The 10,087-nt window shown below is 34.8% G+C and overlaps 1 protein-coding gene across 2 annotated transcripts; it reads left to right on the plus strand.

Moving 5' to 3' along the window:
- Positions 1-1,588: 1,588 nt before the first annotated feature.
- Positions 1,589-4,135, plus strand: LOC143623001 (uncharacterized). 2 transcript variants are annotated; one of them, XM_077094006.1, is made up of 4 exons: positions 1,589-1,994; positions 3,169-3,279; positions 3,354-3,434; positions 3,785-4,135. In XM_077094006.1, exons 1-4 carry the CDS (start codon positions 1,737-1,739, stop codon positions 3,860-3,862), a joined length of 528 nt encoding a protein of 175 aa, XP_076950121.1. In that variant the 5' UTR covers positions 1,589-1,736; the 3' UTR covers positions 3,863-4,135. The 2 variants fall into 2 exon arrangements, with proteins under 2 accessions (XP_076950121.1, XP_076950122.1); XM_077094007.1 differs by having other exon boundaries at positions 3,788-4,135.
- Positions 4,136-10,087: the final 5,952 nt, after the last annotated feature.

Raw genomic sequence — 10,087 nt, forward strand, 5'->3', positions numbered from 1 at the left:
TGATTGTCGCATCATTTGCTCTATTTCTAAGGCTGAGGGGTGTGGGCGCTAACCGGGGCGCTAGAGCCCCTCCGCTCGCGCCCCGGGGCGCTAACCCCACACCACCGGGGCGCGAGCAGGGGCGCGAGCGGGGCGCGAGCGCGGAAATCCAGGCAGGCGTGAGGCTGGTCGCGGGAGAAGAGAGATAAAAGGTGTCTTGGAGTTCGAAAAAGAGCCGTTGAGGGTGTGGAATTAATTAAAAAATATATATTAGCTGGAGCCCCTCCACACCAGGGCCAGGGGCTCCAACGGGGGCTCCAACACCCCCCTTATCCAGTTTCTCTCTCTGTCACACGTCATAATATTATTGGCTGGAGCCCCCACTAGAGCCCCCATTATAGCCCCCCACACCCCTTAGCCTAATACCATACCGATATCTAATATTATACCCTGACACATGGCGGCGTACTTAATATATTAACATAAAACAATTGAAAAAAAATTATAAATTAGTTAATTTAGATATCTTATTATATACCCCAAGTATAAATATATTTGTAGCAATTCGTAAAACTCATTATTACTCGACGAATTGCCAGACCAGACAAATGCATCTTGATGGGGAAATGTTTCTATCCCTTATATGAAATTTTCGCCACCCCCCATAACGGATGCGGGACTTACATCTCACCCCGAGCCTAAGTCCTTACCAGCACACTGACTCGGTCATTGCTCTGATTCTATTTGTAACAATTCATGAAAATTGTGCAAAGACATTATCCATTTTTTCCTTGATGCATTGCCTATTCAGGAAGTCACACTCGACCAATATGGGACTCACATCTCCACAACTTCCTTGCTAGCACACCGACCCGATCTCAACTCTTATACAATTTGTAACAAACCCCAACAATTGTGTCATTAATTATTTTATTGTTTTCTTTGCCCTTGATGGATTGCCTATCAAGAGGCCTATGGTTTTGTTTCACCAGACGAATTGACCATCCAGGTAAACCTCATCTCTTTTTTACTTATGCATATATAGAGCCAATGACCTTACCTGGTATGATTGTTGTAGTAGTTAAAATAATTATAAAAAAAAAACCTTTCTAAACTTACATTCCAAAGATGTGATAATTGTCAAACCATATAAACGATTCGTGTAATCAACTTTATAAGGCTATACGTAGTGAGTGACTTTGGGTTGGGTTTTTGAGTGAATTTAGGCTACAACACTGCCCCTTAGATAAGCGATTTTTGATATGTAACACCACTAAAACACTAAAATAAAAATAATGTTATTCTAATATGACACCAAATATTGAAAATTCCCCTCATTTTATAACCCTCTGTTACATATAGTCAATTAATTGAAAAACCAACAACAAAGAGACGTGGTCAAAAATGAAATTAAAAAATTGCGTATAGTAAAAGACTTTCATTCTTTCTATCTGGCCGTTGGAGGAAGGAGTCATGGGCAGCCTGGTCATTTCACTTTATCAGCTGTCAACCTATACATACACACCTTATATATACATACACACACATATATTCTCTCACACACATATGTGGGCCACTCTTCCTCCTTCATAATCACCCACGGCACACACACTCAAAACACACACAGTTATCAATAATAATAATATTCATAAAGCAAAAAAAAACCCACCATTGGAGAGAAGATAACAACAATCCAACCAAAACCTACTAGGGTTTTCACCTTCTTCTTCTTCTGGTTCAACAAATTGAGACAACAAATGACGACCACACAAACCCAGGTACGGCAATCAAGCGAGCAGCTGCAGACCCTGATGCAAGCCGGTCAAATCTCCGGCAGCTTGAGCTTTAACGGGTTGATTACCAAGGAAGATGAAGAGATGTCTAGGTCTGCTTTATCGACTTTCAAGGCGAAAGAAGAAGAGATTGAGAAGAAGAAATTGGAGGTTAGGGAACGGGTTCAGGCTCAATTGGGTCGAATTGAAGAGGAAACAAGGCGATTGGCTACGATTCGTGAGGTTTGATTTCTGGGTTTTACGTTAATTTGTTTGATTTTTGTGGGTTTTTGAATTTAGGGTTTTTGGGGGTGGAATTTGGGGTTTTTTTTTGTGTGGGTGTGGGTTTTTGAAATTGGATTGTTGGGTATCTTTTTTTTGTGTTGGGTTTTGTGAAATTGTGATTATTTTGTTTGATTTATACGGTTTCAATGTTAATTTTGTCGGGTTTTGAGGTGGGTAATTAGGGTTTTGTTGTGTACTGTTTTTTTTTGAAGAAATCAAAGAAAGAAAATTGGGGGTTTTGGGTGTTTTTTAATTAAAAAATTGTAATTAAAAACACCCTTGAAGGATTCAGTGGTTACAGTCTTCAATTTTGACTTCTTGAAATTTGAATCTTTTTTTGGGAAAATGTAAATCTGGGTTTTTTTAGTTTTGGGTTTTTCTATTTTGGGGTTTTTTCCATCAATTATTGGTTTTAAGCTCTAGATCTGATTCTTGATGGATCTGGAAATTGGTTTTTGTTTTCATTTTTATGGAAATCTGGTTCAATCATTAATTCTTTAATGTTCTTGATCCTGTAATTTTAAGTTACATATATATGTATGAAATTGGATAATAATTTCAACCGATTTGCAAGATTAAGTGTCTGCAAGTCTGCAACTTTGTACTATCTTTTTTATCATAGAACATCATTTAATTCCTTAACTTTGGCATGTTTTTTTACTCAATGGTCAATTCAAGACTCATGGGAGTCTTGAATTATGGTACTATATAAGTTTCATTAATCTTTGGTGGGACTAGAAGTAGTTGTGAACTTAAGATTTCCTGATGAAGTCTTTATGAAGTTATCTTGTGAAAGATTGAATCTTTATTGGCTTATGTGGTTGGAACCATCTCGAGGGGTCCCTTTTGTATCGATCCCGGATATAGTCGAGTCAAGGGGGTCAAGAAACCGAAGAATAAAAGAAATAAAATTAAGTTTTTTGCATTTATTATTGAACAGGCGGTTGCCTTATTTCTAAGGGTCAATCTTTTAGGTACCATAAGCATTTACTACCCACTAATGGTCTTTCTCTATCAAATTCTTAATTCGTGTATGTTTCCATGTGGCTTGCCTTCAATATGAAAATGAGTTGGGATATTCGTGTCAAATGGGTATTTTGGTAATTTTGTGTTTTGTTGAATGTATTATCAGGAACTTGAAGCGTTAACCGATCCAATGAAGAAAGAGGTTTCAATTGTTCGTAAGAAGATTGATTCGGTCAACAAAGAGTTGAAGCCTCTAGGTCAAACATGCCAAAAGAAGGTAAAAATTAATAACCGCCTTTTAACGACATTAAATTCTTCAAATTTGGTCATTAAAATTGGTGCTCTTTGTAGGAACGAGAGTACAAGGAAGCCCTAGATGCCTTCAATGAAAAGAACAAAGAGAAAGTACAGCTTATTACTAGATTGATGGAGGTTGGTCTCAAGTTAAATGTCTATATTTTCTTATTGAAACATGAGCAAAATCTAATCTTTGATAGAATTTGATCTAAAGATATGACAGTTTTCATATAAAACATGATCAAATTCTAATCTTTGATGGTGTTTGATCTCAAGATAAAATAATTTTCATATATAACATGATAACACAATTTTCATATAAAACATGAACATAATGTTTCATATAAAACATTAACACAACGTAATCTCTGATGGAGTTTAATCTCAAGATGAGACAATTTTCATATAAAACATGATTGAAATGTAAATCTTTTTAACATCTTAACTAACATAACCTTTTTATGTGGGTGTACTAAATTATTAAGCAGCTGGTGAGCGAAAGTGAGAAGATGAGGATGAAGAAGCTCGAAGAACTGAGCAAGAGTGTTGAAACAATACAATAAGTCTGATGATAATCTGACGATGGTGATGATGGGGTTAAGCTAATTAAGTTTTAGTGTGATGTGTTAAAAAGAAGATATTTTCCCTTCTTTTACTATGTTTTTATATATGGGTCGTCGTCTGTGTTTGGTTGAGATTTCTATGTCGTTTTCCGTTTGTTTCAGTTTGATTAGTAGTTAATGGTTTGTATTTTACTGATCCTAGGTTTGGAAATACCTTTGTAAAAACACTGTCTGTAACTAATATATTGTCAAAAAACCTCTTTATTTCTGTTTGTTTTACTTTGCAATATCAAATCGCAAGCAGACTGTGTTCGAGCAATACTCTGGTAACACAGTCTACTTGTGATTTGTTAGTTATAAGATTTTGTGGTTTCTTGTTTAGATAAGATGGTGGTGTACATTGATTGGTGACATTGAATCAATCTTTTGCTAAGGTTTGTTTTTCTACTTTTACAAGTGATTTTGGGGATGCTATGTTTAGATAAGATGTTGGATCCCATGGATGGTTGATAGTGAAGCAAACCCTTGTGATGGGTATGTTTCTAGTGGTCCAAATGATTACTGCAGGGTGTGTACTGCATCAAATTATTGCATTTGCTGGCACCTGTCATAGGCCCATAATTTTGTGCATAATGACAATTGTTGTCTATCCTAGGAGGGTTGGATATGAGACCACCTAATCCCATGTTGCCATTAGTGGTTTGTAATCTCATAGTGCTTAAGATATCTTAGTTTGAGGTCGGGTTGTATATGAGACGAGATAAGGTAGTTGAGAGGCGGATAACGTAAAAGGATAATGCACGCTAGCGTCTCAACTTGACGCAACATGTCAAATTCATAACGTCTTAATCAACTGAAAAGCATGATTAAAGTTATTGTGACACGCAACTTATAAACGAACCTTCAGTTAGTTGGCTATTCTTTTGATACCATTTGTAGCCAAAACCAACTTCACCTAATAATATGCAAATCAACTTTTACTTGGGAGTGGTTGGCTACCCTTTTGATAACATGTGTAGTCAAAACCAACTTTACCTAATAATGTGCAAACCAACTTAAAATTATGGTGAAAGTCATAAAACTCAAAGTTAAGGTTTATAAGAGGTTATGCTTATTCATGTACCGAATGAGTTACTACAAAGGCTTATGGTAACAATGTAGCGAGGCAAGGCATGTATACTTCACTTGTCTAATATCAATCCTACTATCAGTTCCTCACCCAAGTTTCGAACAAATGGTATTTACCGAGTGTCAGGTGGTGATGACGGCTTATAGTCAGGACTGATCGAATCTTTATCACAATCAACATGACTAGGTTAACGATTCTCACTTTTATCACCCAATTAAAAAAAAAAAAAACCCTTTAACTTAAGTCTCAAATTTGTTCCTCACCTTCGGCCAAAATTTTTTTAACAATTTTCGGAGACGGGCCTGATTTGTATATCATGAAAATGATGCATGGTGTAGGAATCATCTTATATTTTTAATACCAGAATATTGCAATATAGTTATGACAGTTGGGAATCACTACAACCACCGGATCATATACCCCTTTATAAATTTAAACTTTACAATAAGTGTTTACTGACATGTGAAGGGTGGGCATAAGAAGACAAGCTGGAGGACAACAATCCTACGTTATTTTAACATCTTAATGCTAAAAAGACCCCCCTCACTTTTGTAATTAAGTACTTTTCAGTCCCTCTAAACGAATACAAGAAAGTTGATTTACAGATGTGCTTATTCTTACTTTTAAGGTTTAACACTTTATTAATTACTAGTTCAAGTAAGGGTAGGTATTAGCACATGCATGGGTCATTGGGTTGTAGTATAATTTAAAATTGAGAAAAAGAGAATGTATTTAGACAGTTAGTGTTAAAGTTATTTTAGTGCATGACTTATGACAAGAGTTGTTAATAAACTTATCTTAAGATACATCTGGTGGTACAAATGAGTTGTTTCTTTTTCAAGTGTTGTTATCTGTTTTCCGGTACGACAAATACATTAGTGACAACTCCATCCATCCATGTTTGGTCGAGGATACTCTTATCTAGTGGCGTCTAAGTACGTCGTCGGTATTCATTTGATGGTCAATTGTAGCTAGGAGTTGGTGTTTTGGGTCCTGTAAGTGTTGCTATGCATAGAAACAAAATGTCAATCCTTATCAACGTTACATCTTTATTTTCAAAGCCCTAATTGATGTAACCTTTAACACAAAAGTTTATCAATATAATATTATTGATGAAAAGTTTATTGAAAACAGATTAGTGATAAGTATCAAATCCTAGACATCGAGCCGTTCTAACGTTCACTCTATCTAATTTTCTAACCAAGCACCATTCGCTGATTAGAGCCAACTCGCTATTCTAAGCTCAAGAGATTATGATCTTACTTTGCAAGTTGCGATGATTGGAGTATCAATTATAGTTAACCGCATGCCGTTTAGAAAGATTAGATTGCGCGATTCAATAGTGAGTTTAAACTCATGGAGAAACATAAACTATTATATTTTTTTTAATCAAGAATCAACATCTTATTAAGGTTTTAAAAATCCAAGAATTTTATTAGAACAAATAAAGTTGCAATTTTATTAACAATAAAATATATTCTAAATTTTCCAAATGAGGTGGCTAATTCAATCTAACTATCTATATAATTGTCTACCATGAAATCTTACGTGTCGTTCTCAGGTTGTTCCCCCCATTCTCTAGAGCCACCAGATTGTTTGATTTCTAAATGGAGGCTTCTCATGCATTTGACCCGAATTCGTGGGTATGGGTCTAACCAAACCCGTATAGTATTTAAATGGGTTATAACATCTCATTTATTTGTGAAATGACCTCTTAATCATCAAAGAATAATTTCCACGGGTTATGGGTCTTACCAAACCCTAATGGCCCTCAAATGGGTTATAAGATCTCATTTATTGGTAAACACTTTCTTCATGAAACCCCTCTGTTGCTGGTCTATCATTTCTATCGCCGGTTAACTTCCGATACTACCCACCATCGGCAACTACATCAACGTCCACTTTTTCATTAGACAAATATTTGTGTTCATGTTTGTTCATTTAAAAAAAATAACATGCTCGTGCACATTTATGTTTTTTTTTGTTAAAAATCTATAAAAAACCTACACATCTCAATTGAAAAAACTCAAACGCCAAAAAATATAATAACAAACTAATATATATGTATTAAAACAAAACTACTTTATAATATAAAATAAATCATCATAAACTAACAAAATGTTTAAAAATAAAAACTTAAATAAACCCTCGTAACATGATAGGATCAAACTAGTTGAAACAAATATGAAGTTAAATTTATGTGTGCTTATGCTTCACTAGTTGACTTATAGTCTCCAGTTTCTAGCCCACGTTATAATTAATATATTTTTTAAGCCCTATTAATATTTTTTTGTGTCCGCGCCTACAAAATCAATAAAAAACCAAAATAGATTTCATTTGATCGAAACAAGTGTTTCACCAAAAAAAGAGATACATATACGATCAATGCTTGATATGTGATAAAAATCGATGCTAGAATCATTATAATCCGTGCCTAAAAATATTATTTATAGTGAGATCGACTCTTTTTGTACCGTTTTTGGAGTAGCATTACTCTTAAAAGAGTTTAAAACCCGTAACAGATGCTGAAAGCGGATTTCAATGGAACAATGGGAACATGAACCAATATGTCGCTTGTAATACGAAGACAAAGCTGATGGAATTCGTTTTTACAATTTGCAGGGCCGTCTCCGAGAATGATAAAAAAAATTTAGGCCTCATGCGAGACAAAGTTTGGGCCTCCTTATAATATAAACTCGTCATTTATATATCCAAAAACCACAATACGAATACAACTGTTGCAAATAAAACAAAACAAAAGTAGTGTATTAAAATGATTGAACTTAAGCAAATTTTAAGGCTCTTCTTTTGTAGTCCATACCTCATAACTTCTTTTTTGGGAAGTAAACCTTCCTTTAGGTGTTTTTTTAACACTTTTGGACACCTGAGGGGTATTTGGGAATGAGAGACATGATTTCTTGAAAAACAACAAAAATATTAAGTATTACTAGCAAATCAAACAAACAAAAACTACTTTAGAAAAACCCAAATCTCAAGATATTCATGAAAATTCATCATGAAATTGAAAAAGACTTGCATGTTAAAATAAATGTATTGTCAAAAACTCCTATTAGACAAACACAAAACACTTTCTCCGAAAAAAATTTATAATAAAAAAATATAAATCTACAAACAATAGGTTAGTTTTCGAAAAAAATGTATGAACTAGTCCAACTCAACGAACACAGCTTTTACCAACAATTTAACTTTTAGAATTAAGAAGAAAGTAGAAGTATAAATCATATATTTTAGAATTCGCATACTAAATACGGGTCATTTCGTAGTATTCACGTTTTTTTTTTTCCTGCAAATGTATAATAAAAAATAATCCTTTTGTGCTTATTCACATTTTTTTTCTTTTTTTGGGCCTGCAAATGTATAATAAAAAACAAACTACTTGGGCCAACATATTTATAATAAAGAGTTCAATGCCTAAATTCAATTAATTTGTCATGTTCGAATTCAATCGTAACTGGGTTTTGTCGTAGTGGGCCTTCAGGCGGCGGATTTTCTCTTGGAATGGAGATGGTGGGCTTGGACTAACAAGCGCTGTCTGCTATCCTGGAATAAACCTCGTTCACCCCAGTGATCTAACTAGTGAATATCATATACTCGTCCGGTCTTTCATCATCACCTGGTGCTAGAGGTGCACAAATCGGTTAACCTATAACCGGTTTTTTTGCTAACCGTTTTTTTTTGTGGGCATTAACCGGTGTTGACCGGCTGGAGAAGCGGTTTTGACCGGTTAGGCCGGACCGGTTGACCGATTAATAACCGGTTTTTTATAAAATAATAATTAAAAAAATCGGTTAACCGGTTTATAACCGGTTTTGAAATCAAAAGTACAAACCGGTTACCAACCTGTGGTTAGGATCGGTTAGTAACCGGTTAGGGTTGGACCGGTTACTAACCGGTTATAAACCGGTTAACCGGTTTCTGTGTGCACCTCTACCTGGTGCCGCCAAAACTACTTATTGAAAGAGGATCGAACCTAGATCACATAAAACATCAAGTTTCTCTCTCTCTCTCTTCGCTCCACCAGCTCATTGGCGGTACCCCGGCTTTTATTCATTGATTGTTAAAAAATAAATATAAAGTATATACATACCGAGGTTATTGAATACCATTAATGCAAATAGATACATTTAATTGCAACTGAATGTATTGATTATTGGTTTTTCACTTACAGCTTATTATTATTTTTTTTATTTTTTTTAAAGACAAATTAATATTAGTATTAGTATGTTTATTAATCATCTTCTTGATAATTTCCGGGATCTGAGTCCATCTATATATGGTTGGTTTCATTTAAAGCTCAAAGGTTTAATATTTTACGGTTGGATTGGCATTGTTTTTCGGCAAACCTTTTATAATTGTTTTCTTGTTTTGTCTAGCTTCTTGTTAGTCTCGTTTACATAAAATCGAAAACGAGCATAAAAATCAATAAAACTTTATAAATTATAAAATCTATTAATTAGCATTTCCATGTGCAATGACACAACAAATAATCAGGGTCTTTATAGCATTTCCCTATGGCACCATCCCCATGCATATTAACACAAGTAATCTGGCAGTCTGGATCAAAACACACAAACAATGTAACTGTCTCATGACATAATTTGTTAGTCTCCAAATTCATCATGTCACCTATAACATATATTATTAAACATTATTATTAATAAATAAACAAAAAAAGGCTAAGAAACTGTTTATAAAAACATAACCTTTAATTGTGGCCGTTGTGCCTGTGATTAGTAACAAAAGGGTGGCGATCATGTTAATAAGCCTCATTTTTGGTGTTGTTTGTGTTTTAAAGTTTGAGGTTTCTACTTCAACTTTGATGCTAACAGAGAGGTTAAATAGGCATATGATCACCTAATTATGCATTAAAAGAAGTTGTTGACAATATGGCTAGTTAATGCAGTGATAATTGCATTTAAAGCTGGGCAGAAATTGTTGAATTTTTTTTAAACAAACTGTTTTCCACTGAAACCATGGGTAGCGGACGTCACTCTCTGCCACATCACTACTCCAAATGGTGTAGTCCTTTGGACACTGCTCATTTATTACGCCAGCGCCACGTCAGTTTTCCCCCA

This window comes from Bidens hawaiensis, unplaced genomic scaffold (genome assembly GCF_021521415.1).
Source record: "Bidens hawaiensis isolate Kalapana, Puna unplaced genomic scaffold, B.hawaiensis_p1.1 tig00003244_1, whole genome shotgun sequence".
Classification (NCBI taxonomy): Eukaryota; Viridiplantae; Streptophyta; class Magnoliopsida; order Asterales; family Asteraceae; genus Bidens; species Bidens hawaiensis.